Genomic DNA, 24298 nt, shown 5'->3' on the forward strand with positions numbered 1-24298 from the left:
TTTGTTGATTATTTTCTCGATTAATCAATATTAAATGCCAAATATGACGTCCTCGAATGTCTGAAGATATTCAGTCTACTGTCAGAGGAGTGAAAATACTAGAACAATATTCGCATTTTGGAAGCTGAGAATTTTTGGTTTCTATCTTAAAATGTACTCAAAGCTATTAATCAATTTTCAATATAGTTGGTCGATCATTTTAATAGTTGACAACTAATCGACTTATCTTTGCAGCTCTATTGTATTGTCTAATTGAGAGAAGGTCGAGTCAGGTTGGGGAGGAAAAAGATTTAATGAGACTGAGTGATTTATCTTACTTTTAAATATGTCCCAACACACACATTATGTTTCAGGATGGACAACACATTATACAGTATATAATACTTGACCTTGTTGGCCAATGACCAGAAACCGGAATCAAGAAGTCCAGCATGACTGGTGCAAAATAACATGTTAAGCCAGTGAATTACTTTAACCTAATAGGCCTACTTTCCTGCCTCCTATACATCATGTAGCCTACAAAGTATATTATTTTTTTAATACCAAATTAAAACTTTTTTTGTTATAATATAATATTGCTCATTTCAGTACTGAATGTAGTGTAAATGAGTGTAGCAGCCTTGCCAAAGTTTAAACAAAGGTGTGAATGATGTTTAAACATTACTGTGGTGGGAGTGCTGTGTATGTGTCAACACACACTCTGTGCCTGCCATAGTTCTGACCATTTAAAAAAACAGGCTTACTAGAAATCTATCAAAACAACAAGACTTGTACAATCAGGGACTTCTTTTTCAAGGAAACTGTATAGGCTATTCTGTATAGGCCATTTCAAGTAGACAATAGTATTATGTACAGCTGAGGAGCAATGCTATTATTAATCATGTGCAAAATTAGCTTTAACAGTCATTTTGAGCAGTTTGTGTTGTATATTATTTGAGAAGCCAACTAGAATGACCGCCTCAGTTTACATCCATGTCTGCCCAGACTCACATGATATATGTAGTGAAGACTTTGAAGGGATTTATTAAAAAAGGTATTAGGTGTATTTCACACGGAGGATCTATACAATCATTACTGATCCAAGATTAGTGTCACCAATTCAGTAACCGACCAACGTCTCCCCTTCTGTTCCTGAGTTATGGTGTTGAATAACGGCCAGATAAGCTTTTTTGCAAAACATAATGATGTCAGAGTGAAGATGACCTTTTGAATATAAAATGTCATCACTTCATAATTTTATCCTATTAGATATGTGTGTGAAATGTCAAAATAAGCGTTGGAATTCTTGAGTTATGATCAAAAACATTTTGTGAGGCAAACGTTCACTTCGACTCAAGGATAACTGATTAAGGTCACTGTGACCTTAATCAGTTATCCTTGAGTCAAAGTGAACGTTTGTGCCAATTTCTGAAGAAATTCCCTCTAGGGGGTCCTGAGATACCATGTTTTCAAGAACGGGACGAGCGGATGCACCGACGTACCTACGGACGGACGTATGGAAAACCCCCGTCGCTGTCGCCGGCGAGTTGCCTTTGACGCGTCAAACTCCAGCTACCTGGTTTACTAGACAACTTCAAACAAACGCTGAGACAAATACTGTCCTAACATTATGTTACTTCAAAAACTACTCATTTACTTTTTATAATACAATTCATTCTTTCAATAAAGTACCTTCTTGCAGTTTGTCAGTTGAAGTCAAAATACGCCATGATGTCAGAAAATGGAAGTGAGTGAAATCCTGGATCAGCCGAGTGTCCACGCATGTTGTACCTACGAGTGTACGTGGTAGCTGCCTCTAGTCAGAACGATGCATCTAAATAGGTCAAAAGACAGAATCCTGCATCTTTTACGCCTCCTTTAAAGCTATTTATATTGACCTACATGGTCTCTGGTTCTATCAAAAAACTGTTCTTATTCAGCACAATTTCAACAGGGTGACTGTCCTCCTGAGAGCAAATGAGCTAGTTCATAGCAAAATGGGAGGCTCTAACAAGACTGGATGTATCCTTTGCAGTGGTTTAAATGCAGACAAAAGATAACAGTTCATGGGAAGGCTAATTTCAAACATATTGTGTGATGATAGTGTAACACAGTGCATGTTCTCCTTCCTCCTATTCCTGACTTTCAGTTTTATCAAACAAGAGCTATGCTATGAAGCCAAAATGACAGGTCACATATTATTTTTTTAATTTAAAAATTGTTTAAGTAGCGTTTTACTTTAAGATGGTCAATTTGGGGCGCCCGGATAGGTCAGTTGGTAGAGCGGGCGCCCATATATAGAGGTTTACGCCTCGACGCAGCGGGCCGCAGGTTCGACTCCGACCTGCGGCCCTTTGCTGCATGTCATTCCCCCCTCTCTCTCCCCTTTCATGTCATCAGCTGGCCTGTCAATAAAATATGAACCACAAATGAATATGGCTAACAATTCATTGATGCGATTTTAAAACATATGATATAATATATAGTGTCATTCTTGCTTAAAGTTACTAAGTGAAGAATGTGAAATATTACAATTTTCTGCAGGGGGGCTCAGCCTTCAGTATATAGAGTGCATGCTCTACCAGGTGAGCTGCCCTGTGCCCCGACCCCATGTTAAAATGCTTAACTTTCCAGCAGCAGCCTGGTACAAAAAATTATTTTGCTCTCTATAACTAATTTCCACCTTCATGACAACTGTACAGGGGGGTGACTTTAGTTAAAACTAACCCGTTTAAAATCACATTAAGGCTTCAAGTTCTATATGATTACGGGGTGTTGCTAAGAGTGACAGGTGGCTGCCGTCCCAGGAGGCGAACATTGACTGTAGGCTTCAGTCGGCCTGCCTCAGCTCCATCCACGCTCCACCTCATTGCCCATTTTTGGATTAGCCGGGAGTTGACCGATGTCATTTTGGCTTTCAGAAACCTATTGGTGACGTCATGGAGATCATGTCCATATTTTTATACATTGTATGACTTTACCCTGCTGTAATGTCTGACAACTAGGTACAATGTCCAGACGTGATTTGTGTTTGAGTTCATATGAGAAAATGGCTTATCTGAGCTTACTGCAAAGGACAGACCTATTGGCCTGGCTTCGGTCAACCTGATCCCTTGTGTCTACTGATAATCTAAATGGCATCCTGTCTTCAAGTGCCACCAGAGCTAAATGCCAGCCTGGTGCTGGGACTCTGTCTGCAGCGCGCTGAATTCCCACGCCCTGAATGCAAGCCTTCAGCAACCAAAATGGAGGGGTATTTTAATGATCATGAGCGCTGACAGGCTGGACAAAGAGAGCACACAGAAATAACTGATTTCTGACCAGCTAGAGGTTTGACTGCGTTTAAAATGAGGTTGGGCCATTAAGTGGATTCACACAGTTTGCCTGTTATCTAGTTGAAGGTTATAATGACTAACTGGAAGAAAAAAACCCCACTTGTTTCCTCTTTGTAAAACCTTAAAAACCTCCCAAGATGTTGCCTAAAAGGGAGTGGCTGCTAAAAACGCTCCGCTCACAATATAGCCACAGACATGAGTCAGCTGAACGGACATCTTTTTCTCACAAAAAGCAGAAATGGATAAATTAAGCCTCTGTGTTCAAACCCTTACAAACTCTTGCCAGAAATGATTCGAGGGAAGTTATTAAACATTTTTTCATTTTTTCAATTGTCTCCACCGCATCCATCTGCGAGCAGTGGGGGAATGTAACTAGGAACATTTAATCAAGTACTGTACTTAAGTACAAATTTGAGGTTACTTGAGCCTGTTTTTTCACTTTCTACTTGTACTCCACTACATTTCAGAGCTATATATTGTACTTTTTAGACAGCTTTAGTTACAAGTTACTTTACAAATTAAGATTTGTTTGCACACAAAACACATGTAGTTTATAAACTAGTTTTAATATAAATTAAACTACCCAACAATAAAACGGACTACAAGTCCAGAAGAAATGATTAGACCATTCAACACTTAGTTGACTGACAGAACAGTTTGGATCGTTTCTATAATGTGAGGATTCTTTTGCAACAATGATACTTACATACTTTTACTAAAAAAGCATAAAAGTGTAAAGTGAGCTAACGGTAAACACCAAGCTTCACGGTAGCTTCATTTGTTGTTAATACCGTCGGTAAAGTGAAGGGTGTTACAACGTGGAGACGCGGAGTGCAAACAGACGGTCACGCACACAGCACACATTTTTTGTTAACTCAAATCGCACAATTTTGCAGTTATGTACTCGCACAGAGTGCCATCGCAATTGCAATTAGATTAATCGTGCATCCCTAATATCTACACAAAGTTTAAGGGTTTACAGTCTACTTTCAGCGTGGTTAGGTTTTCTAGTCTTCTTCTCTGCTTCTCTTCATAGTCATCAGATTCATCTACCAACCCTTATAGATCTGGCTCAGGTTTGCCTTGGACCAGCTCTTAATTATGCGGAACGTTTTAGACTGCCGGGGGACTTCCTTTGACACACTGAGCTCTTCTCTTCTCTCTCTTTCCATCTGTGTGCATCCATGTCCCAGAAATGCTGGTTACTAACTTAGCTCTGAGGAGCTTATTCCCCGGAGTCCTTATGTTTTTTCGCCCAGCAGTTTTCCTTGGATTAGGGTGGAACCTAAATCATGGTTGCAGCTGTCACCGTGGTCCTGCTCCGCGCCCTGCTATGCCCTGCTACGCTCTGCTACGCTCTGCAGTGTCCTGCTACGTCCTGCTATGCCCCGCTACGTCCTGCTATGCCCCGCTACGTCCTGCTATGCCCCGCTACGTCCTGCAGTGCCCTGCTACGCCACGCTACGTCCTGCTATGCCCCGCTACGTCCTGCTATGCCCTGCTACGTCCTGCTACGCCCTGCAGTGCCCTGATACCAAAAGGAAAAAAAAAGGATACCAAACGTCTACACTAGTACAAATAGATTATGCACTCATAAAATGGATTGGAAAGTTTGTAAGTACACCAGAACTGTATGTACAGTAAATAACACTTGCCTGCTGGCTTCTTCTCTCTGCTGTTGTTGCTGCAGTAAGACGAGTGCTTAGGGCCGTCTACAAATTACCACACCGAAAAGAAATGCAACAAAAATATTTTTTAATTTAACTTTTTTTTTTTAAGTAAGTGCTGTAGTATAACTAGCAGGAGAAAAGTAATAATTGAGGTAAGTTTGGAGACATTACCTTATTTAATCATTAAATTAATAAATATTTTTGTTGTATCTTTTCGGTGTAGTAATTTGTAGACAGCCCTAAGCACTTGTCTTACTGCAGGTAGCAGCAGCAGCTAGCAGAAGAGAGCAAGCAAGTGTTCATAAACTTCTGGTGTACTTACAAAATTTCCAATCCATTTTTTATGAGTGCATAACCTATTTGTACTACTGTAGACGTTTGGTATCATTTCGGACATTATTAGTTGAGTAACTTACGAGATACAAACGTGGGTCCATTAGCCCCTGCGCTAAGCTATTCAGCTGATAACGCTACTCTACGCTAACTCTCCCAATGTTCGACCCAGCTGAAAAAAGCTTCTGGGTGGGGGGTTTGGCTCGAGGTCATGGTGCAAAGGACCCTAGGATGAAATTACTCTGAGCCATCACTTTAACTTGAAACTGGTAAACCTTGTGCATTCAAAGTTATTGTAAAATACCCTTTTCTCATCTGTTTTTGTCTTTTGACAGCAATTTACTGGTGAAAGAAGTAATTATTGTTAAGTTATTGCTTTTTTAATAATCATTTAAATTACCCCCTTTTTGTGCTGATCCGAAAATTGATCCGATCAGTGACTCAAAACCGTGATCCGAACTGTTAGTTTTGTGATCCTTTGTACCCCTCTTTGAGAGGGATGGGAAATTATATTGCAAGCCATTATCTCATTGTTTCATTATTAAAATGTGTAGTATAGTTACATAAGAAATGAATTGCTCCAAATATAGGCAGGTGAGGACATGGCAACTTAATTGTCAATTTCGTCAACCAAAAGCGGATGCCTGGTTGCCAAGTCGGCAACCACTTAAAAAAGTTAGCGCTGACCCCTGTGCGTCAAGCACTAGCCCTTGCCCATCCTTAAAATGTTTTTTGCATTAGTTCATTCAGGGGAAGTTATTGGATTATTTTGTATGCGTTGCGTATGGCAATGTGCCTTTCACAACAAATGGGTTTAATTGCACCTAATATTTGAGAACCCAGCCCTTTCCTCACATTTTGTATAAATTATAAGATGCACTGTACTGCATATAGGCAGCGAAGTTTCTAGAATACAGGCTTATCCGCCTGCACGTTCATAAAACACCTTTAACTGCTAGTTACTCAAGGAAAAACTTCTGTCTGCCTCCACTCACACAGCCATGACCAAGACCTCCGGCTGCACCACAAACACATGCTCTGGCACCCTGAGCACTGCAAACACAGTGGTTAGCTGTGCGGGCTACATCATGTCAAGAATAAAACAAATAGTATGCTTTAGAGATTTCTAAAAATAGATATGGAGGGAGGCAGCTGGTTTAAACCGTGAGAGAATGCGATGAAACCATCAAAACTACATTACAGGGACAAGGAAACAGTTTCCCCCCATAGTTTGAGAATTTCCTGAGATTCAAACATGGAAACAAAGTGGTTCATGCCCAGCACATTAATACCATTCCCAATCAAGACAGTGGATTATGGAAACTAGAAAATCCTCTAACATTCCATCTCAAGAAGCGATGGGTCTTTCTACAACAACATGGTGAACCTGACCATCCTTTGAGACCTTTTAGTTGATGTTACCCACATGTTTCCAATTGGTTACACACTGTGGGGCCCTCCTAGGTTTTCCTTGTGGGAGCAATAGGAAGCTTCTTGTAGCTTGAAACAGATGCTTCAGGCAGCAATAGTTTATGTTGCAACACTCACTGCTACTAAAGCATGATGGGAGTAAGCAATACCTCGCAGGAAGTTACACAACGCAGCACTGTGAGCGCAGTGAATTACTGGAGATCAGTTGCAGAAAGGAATTTCTGTGACATGTTTATTTCCAAATGATGATTTATTTCTTCATGCTACATTCACAGGGTCACACGCTTTCAAATAGGACTGGGCGATATGGAGAAAATCAAATATCACGACATTTTTGACCAAATACCTCGATATCGATACCACAACGATATTGTAGTGTTGACTATTGGTGCTTTCACTAAATATTTACACAATGAGATTTTAGATAAATAATCATCAGTAATGTGGATATAATGTCTAAGTGGGTAAAGGTAAATAATAGAACAGTTACAACAATCACTTTACTTTAATGCAGCCTTTTCAACCAGGAAAAGACACTGATGCCATATTACGATATCCAAAATCTAAGACGATATCTAGTCTCATATCACGATATTGATATAATATTGATATATATATATATATATATATATATATATATATATATATATATATATATTGCCCAGCCCTACTTTCAAACAAATAGCGTTAACCCCTTGCCTCTGGGCAGTGACACGCAGGTAGGAGAAGTTACATGCCTAACTCACGGGCACACTGATGAGATTTAGGTAAGGGAGCCTGGGACAGGCTGCGACTTCAGGGATGCACCGATTTCAGACACTAGGTTTATTTTACTCATCACGGGGAGTACTCCAGAGATTACTAAATCGTAATGGAAAAAGATCTTATCTCCCACACCACTCCTCTTCTCTGTTCCCGACACTGGCACATGCATCCAGTCCAAGACTCTGGAGCTGGCCCACAGAGCAGTGAAAGGAACGACGACTTTGTGGGTGCTCATCACAGCCGCGGCTCTTTTCTGTTCCAGCCCGGAAGTCATGGAATGAACTCCCCGCTGAAGTCTGGACAGCAGAGTCACTGGCCAACTCTCAGTGCAGGGTGACAACTCAACTTATCAGACTTCACCCCATGCTAGCACTTCCATCTCATTTTTTATAAGTAAACGCCTCAAGCAACCTGTCCTGTAACTCTCTGAACATCTAATTAATAAAAGGCAGGAATCTCTTTCTGTGGCTGTCTGTCTCGTTAATGTGTTCACCTGCATGAAATACATCACACGCAGCAGTCCGGCTGTCTGTTGGACCTGCATGCACAAAGGAAATGAAGACATAACACGCAGCACAGCGTTTAACATGCCTTTGTGTAAATAAACAGCAGTTCAGTTTTGCTGCTGGATATACCAAATATTTAACTTAAAACACACACACACACACACACACACACACACACACACACACACACACACACACACACACACACACACACACACACACACACACACACACACACACACACACACACACACACACACACACACACACACACACACACACACACACACACACACTTTTGTTTTAGTCCGAGTGACTTGACATGTTGAGAGTTGCTTTTATGGAAAAAGGTTAGAGTTATGCGCTGTCTTTGTCAATATGGGAGTTAAGTTTTTTTTTTTTTCATATCAGTATCAAAACAGACAGACAGATTATTGAAGGGGTTAGGTGGGACATTAAAGGATGTCAAAGATGCGCACTTAAACAAGCCAAGTGAGCACTCTAAGCTAATGTGTGCTAACTGGTGTAACCAAGGTCAACAATATAAAACATGGAGATTCGGTATTCTGAACCAGCGCAAACCAAGGCTGCCAACACCCTTTTATTAACTCCCATATTGAAAATGGCAGTGCATAACGCTAACCTTTTACCATAAAAGCAACTCTCAACACATCAAGTCACTCGGACTGAAACAAAAACCAAAAAATATGACTGCTCAACTTGAGTCCCAGGCATGCCTTTCCCCCCACGAGTCCTGCATTCAAATGTTTACTTAAGTGAAGCGTGAAAGAGAGGCATTGTCAACATGTCCTTACATTTACTAAACGTCTGTTCAAGATGGAGCTTTCAACTTTAATGTAATGCTGGATAGTTTATTAATGATGATGCAACATATTTTAATTGTTGCATTTCATGAGTAAAATCCGTCTCTGCAATGTAACCAGTAACCTCTCTGCCGGGTAAATGTAGTAGTAGAATGCTTTCCCCTGAAGTAGAAGTACACTGTAAGTTAGTGCTATACAGTTGAGTTGCATATTTAAGTGGTTTAGAGGCATTTCTTTGAGACAATCTAGCTTTGAGATGATCTAGCTCTCCTTCCTATTGTGTTTGAATGTAGTCTTTGAAGATGCTTGGACAAAAGCAACCAAATGAATGTTATGTAATGTAAAGGACCTTGTTATTAAAGGGAGGATTGGTACCATTCTGTTTGTGTGTGATGTATGTCTTATGGCATGTAATTATAGACAAACATTTAAGAGGCTTATCAGATCTATCCATCCATCCATCCATCTATCATGCATTGTTACTATCCCCAAGCTGAGAGGTCATGAGACCTAAGAGTCAGGGGAAGTGAAATGAAGAGTAACTGATATTACAGAAAAACAAACATTACACAATCCAGTTAAACCCATCCGGCTAATAAGTGTTGGTTTAAACAACATAGCAGCAAGGTTAATGTGGCCAAGTTGAAAGAGATTACACTTAAATTCAAAACTTCAGAAAGCATGTTTACGCCGGCATTAATAAATTCAACATTTGAGGGTGTCCAATCCTCAAAACTTTTGCTGTTGCTGTTAAAAAACGCTGATAAAAGATTAACTTGGTGAATGACGACTGTGTGGCACTGGCTGGTATTAGTGTTTTCCACTGCTGCTTTGGTCACATAGTAAACACCTTACGGTCAGAAACTGTGTGTTGACCATTTGTCCTACTTGGTCCTATTGGTCAAATTGTATATAAGTGCATCCCCCACCCTCAGTGTACCTGATTTGCTCAACTGTAATACCTGCACTCAACCCCCACCAAGCCCCACCCGTCACTGTTCCCTAAGCTTTTGGAAAGAAACTCAGCCATGGTGAATAAACAGGAAGGAGTTTGTGATAACAATCTGCAGGGACTGTGCATGTGATGATGTCATCAAGAGGAAGCCAACACATGCAGAGCCTCCACTTCCTTTTAAGGAGACATGAGTCAGGCAAGCCAAGCTGAACTGAAGGCAGTTTTTTTTTGTATATATCAGGAAATACACAAGTGATTGTTTGGACCAATAATGTCCGTTTAAGTAGACCATGGCATAATGGGTGTCAATCTGCTCCACCTTATATTCTGGGGGGCACAGCGGTTTGAGTGCCGTGTTAAGAAGTGACGCACATTTAAACATCTTAATGGAATTGTGTGCTTACATTAGACAAGGACACGGTTACAAAACGTCACTATTCAGTGTGGATTTTGACTGTTGGCTGTCATTGTGTAAATATGTGTTGCTTGTCTCCACCATTAAACAACTCGGCTGCACGAGGGACTGTGGCGTTCTGGCAGATGACCGTAAGCATGAATTGGGGATTGTGTGGTGGGCTTCCCCTTCCCCAGGACGCCCCAGGCTAATCCACCCTTGAAAACTCAATTCTCTTCAACGCGTCACTGAGCTTCTAAAAACCACCCAGCGCCAACCTGGCGACTTAATCCCCCGTTTAGACCGACTCCTCAAACTCACGCAGACAAAAACAAGACTTATCAACAGAAACCTGGAGAGTTGTTGCTAGACGGAGCATAACGGAGAATTATGGGTTTGCTACGATTGACCGTAATCCAATAATTCCGCTGATTTCGTGGCTAAATTATATCTAATGGACGTTTGTGTTTAAATGATGCGTTTGACTTAAAGCTGCAAATCACCTATCCTTTGCTGTCTAAGTGAGAATAGAAGGCTTTCCCTTCAGGAGGAGATTATCATCCATTGACACCGGTCAAATGTATGCTCTAGTCGATTTTGCGTTTTGACCATTTGTGAACTAAACCCTGTCTCGTTTACCATGCTTTGTGGGTGGGCCTGTTTTTCCAACGTCGTCACCATTCATATCCTTGTAAACAATGTGTTTGTAATTAAATTTCTCACAACAACATTGTTTACAAGAGTACAGATTCTAACTTCTTAATGTTGCTCTCAAAGTGCACCAGATTGATGCATTTAACTTTAAATGTAGCATGCCCCCAGAGGGTTGGAGGTCCAGCCCCCATAGTCTCACGAAAACCTGTGGGAAACACATGGGACACTTCCGAATACAGCGGATGGTATTAATGAGTTTGGTCTATGTACTCATCTGATACCATGTAATTTAGCCCTGAAAAGAAAAAAAAAAAAAAAAAAAAAAAAAACTACTCTAAAAGTAGTTAATACTTACCGTTATGACTAGGATTGGGCATCGAGAACCAATTCCAACTTGGAATTGTTTTTTTATTGGAATCGGTTCCAAATTTAACATACATGCGCAAGTTTTGGTTTCTGTGGCGACCACCACCGTACTTCCAGTATGCCCTGTTGTGTTGCAGCCATGGAGCACGGTAAGAGGAGCCCTGAAGTGTGGCTTTATTTTATGTTGGAAAAAAAACCTGGCTAAATTGTAAACCACCACTGAATCAAAAATAAAATGTTCCTCTTATCTGTGAAATAAGCATGTAACCCGTTTCAACTCCACCCCTCAAAGAATCGGAATCGATAAGAACCAAAATCGAAAAGGCAGAATCGGGATTGGAATCAGAATTGTTCAAATCAAAGCGATGCCCAACCCTAGTTATGACTGACTGTCAAATTAGATAATAAAAGAAAGTTCCCTGGCATTCATTCCACTTTGCACTGTTGTACATACATGAACCAAGACAGCCAGCAAGGTGCACCGGTAGAAGCCGACATAGTCCGTGTACCCAAGACCTACCGCTTTGCACTGGTGGTCGCGCACATCCAATAGGACCCCAAGTTTTACTGACCCCCACGGACATTTAATTGAAACTAGAGCTGGGCAATATATCGATAATATATCAATATCGTGATATGAGACTAGATATCGTCTTAGATTTTAGATATCGTAATATGACATAAGTGTTGTCTTTTACGGGCTGCATTAGAGTAAAGTGATGTCATTCTCTGAACTTATCCGAATGTTCTAGCTGTTCTGTTATTTGCCTTTACCCACTTAGTTATTATATCCACATTACTGATGATTATTTATCAAAAATCTCATTGTGTATTTTGTGAAAGCACCAATAGTCAACATTACAATATCGTTGTGGTATCGATAGAGGTATTTGGTCAAAAATATCGTGATATTTGATTTTCTCTTATATCGCCCAGCCCTAATTGAAATTGCTGGCTGCTGTTTTCTCTTTTAGGTTTTGTTATTTTAAATAAAAGTTGCCTGTGTCTCAACCACGCTTGGCCATGCAACATGGCTGTGCAGTAATGACCCACATGTGGGCCAGGTCGGGTTTAAGATGGTGACTTCACTGTTTATAATCTAAAGCTGCTTCATTAGTAACATAACCTAACTGTAGATGTCTAACATACGCTGTATGTATGCCTTATATTGCAGTGCTATTGGCAGTATTCAAAGCAAGAATGGGAGGTATTTCTATGTAAAAAGGGAGTGTGTGCGAGGAGTTAATAACCTTGACTGTAATCTACCATTTTTCAGAACATTATCAACAGAGAGATAAATGGCAAAACAAATAATTTAGGAACATAACTCCTAAAATAGCTTACTAGTGAATATTCATCCAGGGTGCTGTCGATTTAAATTGAACATCATGCTGACGAGGAGACACAGTTTTTCCACAACACTAATGTTAGAGGTGTGCAAGCATTCATAAGAACCCACAAAATCAGATTTTGTACATTTTCATGCAATGTTTTCGGACAAAAATCTGCAATACGTATGAAACGGCTTTCAAGATCGTTATTATCTAACTAGTATGGATGTTTTGGTTGTTATGTGTAGAACATTGGAAATACATGTGGCTCGGATTTGATTAATCCTTTCGATGAAATTGTCCTCTTGTCCTCAGAGCTCTGTGATGAACTGGTTGGTAAATCAACAAACCCAAAAGCTGTAGTTGTTGGCCTGCTCATGAGGGAAAATCCACAGCTGACTGGGTACAGCATGAGGAGACGGTTTTCCTCATACCAAAAGACAAGCAAACAAGCAAAGGAAGTGATTGCCTGTTAGAAAAGCATGCTGAGTATGCACGTATGTAGAGGAGCCTATTGCTTCTTGTATTTCTTATATTAGAAAAATTCAAGCTGTAGTAGTTGAGACATTTCCTGAAAAATCACAAATGTCAACCTCATGGTGGCAGCCTTGATAAAAATGTTTCAGTGGTTGTGAATAGGCTTGACTTTTCTTTTGTTTAAATGACTTCTGAGACAAATATTCATGGGTATTCTATGATGATTCAGAGTAATGTCATTGCAGGCAAAATACAGTCAAAGCCCTACCCAACATTTTCACATTACAAACCGTCAGGTACAGTTTAAGAACATGACGCTACTAATTAATGTTTACAACTGTTTTGACAAGGGTAGGGAGGGAACCAACTCCCTAAAGTACAGCAGTACTAGCGCTCTGGTATTCTGTGCTGACAGTCTTTAACGCCAAGTCAGGTTTACCAGTTTCTCGGAACCCCGTCACAGGGGGAGTAGGAAAATGTATAGCAACATAATACTGCCACAACCTAAAACAGCAGCTTAACTACCAACTCTCTGCAAAAGTGCCTCACAATTCCACACAGCCACTGCTGTTTCCATGCTGGTGGGATGGCCAGGTGGTGAGCCACATCCCTCCTCCTCCTCCTCCTCCTCCTCCATCCCCATCCCCCACCCACCCACCCACCCACAGACCTAATCTAAAAACGGGGGTGCAGCAACAGCTGATCTCTCAGGAGTGTCTTTTTTTAGAACTCTTTTGCAGAATGGGCCAACTCATCAGGGCTAACATACCAGCCTGTCAAGAGGACTGCCAGTGAGGGACTTGACCCGTCTGCTTCTTAAAGGCACAGACTCTCTTAGCGGCACAGATGTGAGAGAATGCTGTGCCACAATTACCCTTTCGTTGTTGGGAGTTGATGAGGACGAAGATGTACGTTCAAAGGGAGTCTCCTGTGTGGATATTGTGCATCTGCTGCCGCTGAATAACTGTGCGCAAACTCATCTCCACACACCTCAGCCGGGTAACACTCCTGCCCCTGCGAATACACTGCAACGAGAAGTGATCGCCAGCTACGGGAATGTGCAACCTCAGATACACTACTGCAGTGTAAACAGTCAGCTAAGCAGCTAAGAGAAGATAACATTCAAACAGCCAAACCTTGGTAAGGCCTCGGCCCCGTTACCACAGACAGTCACAGCTATGAAGAGATGACAATACATGTCAGTTAAGAGTGACACGCAAATTTGCTGAAACATCCGGGTTGGGTTAGCACAGACCCAACTTCCTCCCAACTGAAAAAAGCTTGTCAACGCTGCCCTGAATCAGGGTGATGGCTATAATTGCGGAGTTCAAGCATGCTCACCACCTAACTATAAAAAAACTCAAATGTTGCTGGGTAAGAGGCAGCAGCATCCCTGTTGATTTATTTGTGAATGAGGGAAGGAAATGGGACACCCTATGTTGATTTTTCCTCAAAGATATATGCCCAATGTAGCTTTAGAACAGTGAACTGTCAGGCTGTTCTTTGTTTTCTGTAGCTGGTTGGCATTTAGCTTAGATATTAAACCCAAATATTGATTGTTTCACACCTCAAGGGCACAAGTTGGTAGGTATCACACTTCAAATGGGCGGACGTTAAGCCCTGAAGACACACTAGGCATTATTCCTACCACAAAACACCCATTTATCCTACACTAGACTCATCAAAATAAAGAGATTAGAAACCTCGAAAGGCTGTAAACCTGTCACAACATGACTTCAGCACCTGCCGCCAACTACCGCCTTGCATTATTAAGGGGTAGCCTAACAATTCCTGCAGGCACATGAAAGGCTTATTTTGTACAATACAGTAAACCCAATTTGAATCTGCTGTGGGTCAAAACAAAGAGAGCTGCCACAGCGCTGTATCCCATGCAGTCTAGAGCACAGATAACATCTTTCTGTAATGATTACTATAACCAGAATTCAATGTTTTGACAACTTTACTATATCGTTTGGTTGAACAATAAATCCATTTTTGATTACATTATCCAATAACAGCCCTGTCTTGACACAGTGCAGAGTCCAGCTGAGTCAATCACACTGAGGGTGATCATCCTTGCAACTATAAAACCTGCAGTTAAATGTCATTTTCTTTGCACCATTTATGACTCATCAATTTAATGGTTTATGTATATTGGATACCCCTTTATTTAAAATGTCCATATAGTTGATTTTGCACATTTTAGCATATGCATAGCCTACTTGCTTGCCCGACAGTTATCTTTTTCATTGATGTAAGTTGTGTCACTGTCCCGTGGAAGTGCATGGATGCACAGGGGAAACTTTCTTCCTCAGCTTGTGAATGAAATGCTTTTCTACATCTCTCTTCTACAACTCTCAGATCTTGGACTGAACGGACCAACCAAAGAAGGGTTTTAAAAACACACCCTACTTACAACTTTGTTACCAGGCAACAATAGCTGGTTTTACCTACTGTAATCAAGCATGTTTCAAAGTCTTTACAAGTGCATTTCCATAGTGTAAAAGGAAAAGGAAAGTAGATATCAAATGTAAAAGCTTAGGACATACAGACAGAAATTATTGTAAATGTAATATTTTGCCTTATAAAGTCTTCAACTGTATGGACAATTAAAAGCAGTGGTGAAATTTAAGAGTTGAAATGCGTACATGTGGTAGTGGAGACTGGGTGTTTTTAGTGGATACATTATTAATTTGGACATGGAAGTGAAAGAAACCTGGTATCGACTGTCAGTCTCTCTAACGACAAATATATCAAGACAAACAGTAGCCTAATTGAACAATTATGCCAGTATGTAACGTTAGGTGTTGGGGTAACCCATCTTAAATAGGGACGTAAGATTCGGCTCTATGGGGGGGGGGCTGAGGAGGAAGACCAGTCCGTGGACTTTCAACTGTTTTGTCACTCGTTTTCAGACATGACGGGAAGGATTTATGGATTTAACGGTGTCTCCACTCACCTCTCTCGCTATGAGATTAAGGGCATCGTCCTCTGCCGTCGACCTCTCCTTCTTGGTAGATCTCTTCCGTCCTGTGCCCTGAGTCCCCATGCTTTCTCAAATATACGTTATCCACTCACTGTGTAGACAACAGTCGCACTTTGTGGTCCAAAAAGGCGCACCGAATAATCCAAACGGTAGCTTAGCTAGCGGGTCTCATGTGTCGCTAAAATGTCAAATGAAAGGCGAGGAGATGAAACAACCCGTGGCTGGTCGCGTTCACAGCATGGGTCATTGTCATACATCCGTTTTTAACACTCCTTCCTGTGTTTTGTGTGAACGGCGCAGCAACTCGGGTTCAAACCGTGTCAGCGACTGGCACCATCGGCCCCCACGTGCGCTTATTAGCAAAATCAACGAGAACCGTTCACTGTATAGCTTTCTCGCTGTCAATTTACACAATGCCCGTTACCTGTCTGTCATTCTGTGGATACACAAACAAACACTGACATTTTAAAAAAGAAACACTAATTGCCGCTAAACCACCATTATTACAATGTTGCTGTTTTTGTTTAAATAGTCTCGTGTTTATCTAGCTAGCAGCGGTACGACTCCACCACCTGACGGATTCACAGCAGCAAGAGACTCGAATCTGACACCAACCAACTTCAAAGCCTGTGCTCAATCAAGCTGCCTTCACGTGACGTCGGATATATGGGTTATAATAGAAATGATGGTTATTTTCGCAATTATGAACACTGGTAAAGCGGCAATTCAACGTTCATATGGTACCCCAATAACCTTAATCAACACTACTAAAACAATTAGGCAATTGCACACTTGATTACACTTTCTATAGATTTCAACACTTTTCTTGGATAACTCGGATATCCTTATCTTTAAATTATGAATTATCATGAAATGAGTTGATACAGAGGACTGTTTGTTTGTTTGGGTGATTTGTACAGAAGGGAATCTAGAATGTAGCCTACATAATTGAAACCCAAGATAGTCAGCCTATTATTCCAAGCCTAAGCTTCAAAATAATAGGCCTACAAGCTTCTCTAGGCTACTTGTTGTGTACACTTTACAGTGGGAAAAAAGAACAGTGAATTACAGTGACTTAAAGAATACATCTTTAATTATGTTAATTTCTTGACTAAAATCACAACCACAAAAAGAAATGCTATGACACCAGGCCCAAATCAAAGCACTTAATGAGTGAGTTTTCAGTGTCCGGAATTTACGCTGCGCACCTGAATGCAGCATTAACCTCTGGACGGGGACTACATGTCCAGGGGTTAAATTACAGCCAGAAACTACAGCTCCTGCATGGGCTATCGCACTCTCTCACACCCCCAGTGCTATTTTTAATGATGACCAGCGAACTCTAAAAACAGTCTAGAGTTTCTTAAAGAGATAGAAAGTACATCAGCTCGAATGGGCACACTGTAGTAGATCCCATAGGCCTACTCCTGTATGTGTAATGGCGCAGTATAGTTGGTTTGGAATAGACAGTGGTGAGTTGAAATACTTGTGGCATCACTGTTGTATCATTTGGATCTTCTTTTTATATAGAGAAACCTTTGTGATAGTTTTTACACTTCCTGTCACATTTTGATGTGTTATTTATTCATAATTCATATATAAAGTACTTTGTTTTGCAATCTTATATGAACACTTTCATTTTTTTTTGACTACTAAAGCACTTTTTACTTTTAATTCATATAAGGCCGAACACATGGTTCTTAAAACAATCCTGTCCATCATTACATTGCCTAATGGGCAATAGAGTTTGTCCAGATTCACAACTTAGTGAGCAGTGAAAGAGTCCTGATGCAGAGCTGTTCCACCCACATTGTCCTATTTCTCTTACTGGAGAAACTGAGAGGTAGGATAAACAGTAGCCTTCGTGTGCCTTGAAAGTATTTCATCAACCAACTTATTTGATTCATTTTAATATGTTATTGATTATGATTGACAGAGACAGACTTGGGCTATATCATGAGTATGGGTATACAATCACATGCTGGTAGTTTGTATTAGTCAACGATAATCGCAGTTTGTATTTGTGGTGCTAATTGGGACAGTTGTAATTTTCAGCAAAGAACCTTTCTGAATAATTTTTGTTTAAAACTCTAAATAAAATGTGGCAATAGTTCACAAAATATCAAAACATATGACATATATATATATATATGATACATATATATATATATATATATGATACATGCTCATAGACTGCGATCCTGAAACAACTAAAGTAGGTAATGGTGCAAGGCCGCCCTCCTGTGTTGATACAGTGTCATGCAAGGAGACACACAGGAGACAACAGGCTTGCTGCAGTCTGTGCAGAAGCCCGTGGAACCTTTAATAAACGAGCACAAAGAAAGGGACATTTCTGTGTCGGATTTCTAATTACATACACCAGCTATTTTTACCATACAACATACTTTGCAATACACGTTGTGATGAGGAATTCATATTAAAAAAAGCATGCTAAGTATCAATGATATGTGCTTGTTAAACTCATGTGTATTTCATTGTGTGGGGTAACCTTGTGGAATGGACTAAACAATGAAATCAAACAAAGTCATAATATTATACAGTTCGGAAACAATATTTGACCAATACATAAAGGAGGGAATGTAGTCAAAGTGTATTGTTGTATCATGTTATCGGTGTATGTTGCATGACCTGCATTTTTTGTATGCAGTATATATTGTTTTTGTTTCCTCTACACTAATGTGATATTGTAAAGCAGGGGCAGGAGGAAATATTGATTTGTCTATGTTTGGGTGATATCTTAATGTTTTTATCTGAGTTTGTTTTGCCTTTCTTCACCAGTATGTTGATTGTTCGACAGAAATAAAAAAAAAAAAAAAAATCAAATCTATCAAACTGTATGAATACATAAGTGCATTATGAATAAACCGAACACAGCTTCTGTTTGTATCTGACATGTAGCAGTTGAATGAACATAGCTGAGTAGAAGGGAAATAACACCAAACTTTTGAAAAAGACCAACATTTCCTATTCTGTTTGCATACCTTAAAAGAATCCCCAAGTGTAATTCACAGTAAACCTGACCATTGATTTAACACCTATAGTCATGCTGTGTGAGGTCTAATGACCACAAATAGTGGAGAATGCATGTGATGTCTAACTAAGACTGGCCTGGAAAGTTTTATGGCTGACTAGAGGGTGTAAACAAGGAAGTGAAATTATGTTGTTGGCCTTTTACAAGTTAGGACTGGACTTTGGTTTTACTTTTATTTCCTGTGGAGAAAAAAAAAGGTCAGCTGGCACAGTGTCAGACTCTCACAACAGAGACGACATATACATTTCGGAGTATAGCTGTTGCTTTTTAACTGGAATAAAGGCTGACTACGGAATCAGGGCTGGAGGACATCCTTGGACTTTTTCCTGTCTTGTCCATTTGTATTTTATCAGTCTTTTGGAGTAAAGTGAACTTTTTGATGGGGGAAAAGCTCCCCAGGGTGCCAGGAGGAGCTCAGCACCGCAGGGAGACTTTGAGTAGACCTGTGCAGACGCTCAGGGTTAAGATGGTCCTTCTGGGAAGCTCTGGCGTGGGGAAGTCCAGCCTGGCACTGCGATTTGGCAAAGATGAGTTCAGGACTACATCACCTACTGTAGGCTGTGAGTTCATGATCGGAGCTTGAGATAGCAGTTGTTACACATAGACTGAAATGGGTTAATACTGAAAAGTAGTCAAATAAATAGTTTTTAAATGGTGTGAAAATCGCTTATTTGCTGTCTCGCTGAGAGTTACATCAGAAGATCTATACCACTCTCATGTCTGTAAGGTCAATATGAAGCTACAGTCAGGAGATGGTTAGCTTAGCATAGCAGAAAGACTAGAAAGTGGAAACAGATAGCATGGCTCTGTCGGAAGAATTTTTACATTTTTACTCATTAACTAAATCTATGTACAATGTAAAAAACAGAAGTTGTGGTCTATTTCTTGGCGGGGAGCAGTGAATTCCTGGAGAAACCAAAACTGTGTTTTTAAAGCTCAGTTTTTGTACAGATTCAACAAACGAGATATAACGTGTTAAGCATTATTGGTGCTTGCAGGCATATTTTTTAACTTTGGAACGCGCCAGGCTAGCTGTTCCCTATAGTTTCCAGTCTTTATGCTAAGCTAGGCTAACGTCTCATGGCTGTATAGCTCCATAGGTCTAAATCACGTATTTTGTCCCTGATTACGTTCGTTTTTGACCTATCACAAATACGTTTCTAATCAAAGTCTGTGTTCAAAATCCGCGTTGGAAGACAGCGTTTGCCCAGGAAGCCCGCTGTGCTTATTTGACTTAAGTAACATACCTAACTTAAGTCACGTAGCCTACATAAACAAAGGCTATTTATTTGAACCCCAACCACGATCTTTTCCTTAACCTAACAGAGTAGTTTTGTTTCAATTTACAACGTAAACCACGTGTTTTAAACAGCTACTGTTTCAAATGTGCGCCTGTCACTGGTAGGAGGATGGGTTTCCCTTGAAACGTAATTGAGAATGCAGTTTCGGGTCATGTGAACATAGGAGACAGGGTTGTCCAGCCAGGACCAATCTCTAAAGAACCAAGCCATGAATGCGCCCAGGTATCATTGTGCTGTCTGCCCCTTCAGGTGCCTACCTGACCCGAGTGGTGCATCTGAGCGACGTCACTCTTCGCTTTGAGATATGGGACACGGCAGGGCAGGAAAAATACCACAGCGTCACCCCACTTTACTACAGAGGAGCCCATGCTGCACTGCTGGTCTACGATATTAGCAAAAGGGTAAACGGAACAGACGCCTGACCGTGGAAATGACTTATCTCGTCTTATCTTGACTCATATCTTGGTGCTTATGCCGTCATGTATCCCTGTGTATGTTTGTGCCACTATAGGAAACCTTCATCAGAGCTCAAGTGTGGCTCAAAGAGCTTGAGAAACAGTACATCCCCGGATCTACGGTCATATGGCTGGTGGGCAACAAGGGAGATCTGGCACAGGATCGACAAGTCTCAGTGCAGGTACAGTACACACACAGAGGATCACCTTCCTTAATCTCAATCAATCCCTATTCAACATGCAGAGTCAAATCTACTGTTTGTTTCAATCTGTGACATGCAATATATGGTTTGTTTACGTCATCATGCAGGAAGGACAGAGTCTGGCCAATGACAGGGGCTTATTTTTTACAGAGACATCAGCCCTGTCAGGGGATCAAATCTGCCAGCTGCTGCTAGCTGTAGGTAAGTAAAGGGTGTTAAAGGAACTGCAATAAAGAAGTTATTTGAGACTTTTACTGCCTGAACGCAGCCTCCCAGGTTGGCTCCTAGGTTGGCTTTGCCCAATAAAATCCTGCCAATCAGATGCTTGGAAATATCCTAGAAGACTATGAGGGTTAAGGTTGCTGTTAGAGTGTCCTAATCTTAATAGAGGAAACTGGATTCATATACAGTCACGGAGTGTCTACCTGACAGACTAATCTCTGGGAACCAAGATACAAGATCACATATCTTCCACTAGAGAGCAGTAGATACAAACACACTTCATCTATAATTTCCACACAATTATTGGCAGTATGAAAAGTACGATATATTGTCACACTCACGCTTGGTTAGTCAGGTAATGTCAGTTGTCAGAATAGAAAGAAACAAAATCAGATGCACAGTTCAGTGCTCATTAAAAAGATAAAAAATCTTGGTACCCTTTCCTAGACTATTATGCAAACAAATTGGATGCAAACACCCTAGATCAGGGATCTTCAACAGGGGGTCCGGGACCCCTACGGGGTCCTCAGAGTCACTGCAGGGGGGCCTCCAAATTATTGTTAATTTTTGAAAGTTTTTTCAAAATGTAAACATCTTAACATGATTCCAACATATAATTAGCAAATATAAATCCCCACTGATGATAGGCTTACTGGCCAATAATGTAGTCACTAAGGTAGCCATCCGCAGATACAGTTCATCCCAAAGGATTGACTGTTCCACATGTGTGTTTAACATTAAAACATGATTTATAAAGTCATGCCAACAATTTTAAGGCTATTTGAATAGCTTAATATTGTATGCAAGAACAGGTATCTATAAATTCTTTAGGCTGCCCTAAAAGTTATTGTAGGACCAGATTAATATGCAACTTCATTTGATACAATATATGTAGTAGGGGGTCCCTGATCCGTCTCTCTTTCAATTAAGGGGTCCTTGGCTTAAAAAACGTTGAACACCCCTAGATTAATAGCCTCCTCATCTCTACTCATACACCTTCTCTTTTTGCTCTTCACTCTTTCTTGCTGACTGTATTAGATGTTGCATACATGTTTTTTTTTTTATCCTGTTTCCATTGTTAGTAAAAAGAATTAATGTGCAAAGTATTTGATATTTGTAAAACATCATAGTCAAAAAGGCACATACACAACAGAACTCATCTGTTAACTTTCTTGTTCTTTTTCTGTTGCTGTTTTCTGCAATTGTTTCTTTGTAGTATTAGAGACATTGTCTAAGTGTAGGTCTGAGGTGCCAGTTGGCCTCTAAGATGATGAGCGTGATGATGCCTTCAGTAACCGAGGTCTGATTTCAGCCCACAGAGTGTACGAGTGTATTGGAGCGCAGCAGGGAGGGCTGTCAGAGTGGAAGGAGACGGCACATGTGGATCTGCATCGTGGAGACACATTCAATCCTTTTGGATCCTGCTGCAAAGTTGGACCCTAACCTCTGGCACTGTCAAATGAATTGCTTCTTGTGTTTGTTTCTCTGTCTTCATCATTTAAAAGCTGCACTGGGTAACACAGCCAATATACAAAAAAAAAAAAAAAAAACATCTCCGAAGGAAAAAAACAAATGCTGTTAGATTCTGAATCTGTGGTTCTCTGCCTGTTTAATTCTACTAACCAGTGCACTGACAAAACACTGCATTTATCCTGCAATTTGCATTGTGGTGGAAATGTAAACAAGGAATGCATTTCCATGTTGTTTTACTTGAGGCTAAAAGCTTCTCAATATTTTTAATGCAGTATAAGTCCTTGGCTTTTGTGTTACAGTTGTACTAGCGATCTATCCACAAGAGTTTAATCTGTTTTACTGATTTTCCTCGGTGGGTTTAGGACTAGGGTCAATGCCCTCAGTGTGTGTCTATATGCCAGATGTTGAACTGATACCAATTACCTTCATTCAGTGTCTCCTGCCTGTGATTCATCTGAGCGGAGATCCCCTGAGCACAGTTCCGTTGAGTGTGGTTCTCTAAATTCCCTTCTTTACAATATACACCCTGTCCAGCATAACCTAATAATATATATTTTTTTAAAACTTTATTCGAACAGTCCAAACTTTGAAAGTATTTCCATAATTTGCTGGTCTGGAAATGGAAATGATTTAATTTGTACCCTGGTGGGGGAGACAGTGGTAAGTGATAGATACATTTGCCTAATTTGTATAACTTTAATGGTAAATAAAGAACTCCAAAATGTCAAAAAATATTGACCATTTTTACTGGGTGTCACTCTTTGTTTTAGTGTTGTCTCTTTAGTTCTGCCACCTTATGGTTAACTGAACCAGATTATAAATAAATAGTTTTAACATTTTGCAAAATAGGCTTATTTGATGGTTTCTGTCCGAGAGTGAGACTTATATGTAATATAAGTTTTATTACTACAAGTAATGAAACAATAAAGTAAACAATTGAATATGCAGCTGGAGTCAGGATACGTTTAGCGAGCCTGGTTCTACATGAGTCACTGCCCTCATCTCTGATTTGGTAACTATTCAACCAAATGAAGTTAGTAAAACGGAATAGCAATTTAGTTCGATTGTAAGAATAGGTGGAAATCATGCGGAGGGTGGGCTGTCCCCCCTAAAACGGTTATTAAAAACCACGCTGTTGTAAATATTAAATGGATATATACAATCTTGGAAATGGAAAATGCATTTTAAGTTTGGAAACATTTTCATCTCACAGTGGTTTGGTCCAAAAGGTGACCATGATGTGGTGACGACAGTTAAAGGAGAATTCCGGCCAATTTTTACGTTAATCTTAATCGCTATAGCTACGCGAGTACTTTCGATAGAAAAAACCCCGACCCAAATCAGTGCAGGTAACACTGAGAAGCTGCAGCTACGTACTACAAGCGTCCCCTGAGCTGAAACGGCATTGCTCGGGGCAAGTTTTAGAGTGCCTTTGTGCCTCTCAACAGACACAAAATGCCATTAATATGTCTGTGCCACATGAACAGGGCCCTTACGTGTCAACAAGATGCGTTTTCAACTCAGACATTGTTTAAATTCACCTACCCTGGTCCCTGTCTCGATCCTGCCGGTAGCTAGCTTGGCCT

The 24298-nt window shown here is 40.5% G+C and overlaps 2 protein-coding genes across 13 annotated transcripts in view; one reads left to right on the forward strand and one right to left on the reverse strand.

Annotated features, from left to right (window-relative positions):
* lrrfip1a (leucine rich repeat (in FLII) interacting protein 1a) overlaps positions 1 to 16632 on the reverse strand; it is a 57174-nt gene extending 40542 nt beyond the window's left edge. For all 11 annotated transcript variants that reach the window (XR_003693807.1, XR_003693803.1, XR_003693806.1 and 8 more), the window contains exon 1: positions 15980 to 16632. Coding sequence is in view for 2 of the 11 variants with exons in the window: in XM_028592159.1 (XP_028447960.1) it covers positions 15980 to 16069 (90 nt within the window). In the remaining 9 variants the exon portion in view is untranslated. The remainder of the gene's footprint in view (positions 1 to 15979) is intronic.
* Positions 16633 to 17355: 723 nt separating this feature from the next.
* LOC114564454 (ras-related protein Rab-17) lies at positions 17356 to 23422 on the forward strand. 2 transcript variants are annotated; one of them, XM_028591805.1, is made up of 5 exons: positions 17356 to 17478; positions 20609 to 20760; positions 20871 to 20996; positions 21125 to 21218; positions 22552 to 23422. In XM_028591805.1, exons 1-5 carry the CDS (start codon positions 17445 to 17447, stop codon positions 22680 to 22682), a joined length of 537 nt encoding a protein of 178 aa, XP_028447606.1. In that variant the 5' UTR covers positions 17356 to 17444; the 3' UTR covers positions 22683 to 23422. The 2 variants fall into 2 exon arrangements, with proteins under 2 accessions (XP_028447606.1, XP_028447605.1); XM_028591804.1 differs by lacking the exon at positions 17356 to 17478 and adding an exon at positions 19255 to 19618.
* Positions 23423 to 24298: the final 876 nt, after the last annotated feature.

This window comes from Perca flavescens, chromosome 11 (genome assembly GCF_004354835.1).
Source record: "Perca flavescens isolate YP-PL-M2 chromosome 11, PFLA_1.0, whole genome shotgun sequence".
Lineage (NCBI taxonomy): Eukaryota > Metazoa > Chordata > Actinopteri > Perciformes > Percidae > Perca > Perca flavescens.

Coding starts and splice junctions, on each gene's coding strand:
- LOC114564454 (XM_028591804.1), top strand. CDS start 19,438: ATGGGGGAAAAGCTCCCCAGGGTGCCAGGAGGAGCTCAGCACCGCAGG. Junction 19,619..20,608: donor TACATCACCTACTGTAGGCT/GTGAGTTCATGA, acceptor CTGCCCCTTCAG/GTGCCTACCTGACCCGAGTG. Junction 20,997..21,124: donor ATCGACAAGTCTCAGTGCAG/GTACAGTACACA, acceptor GTCATCATGCAG/GAAGGACAGAGTCTGGCCAA.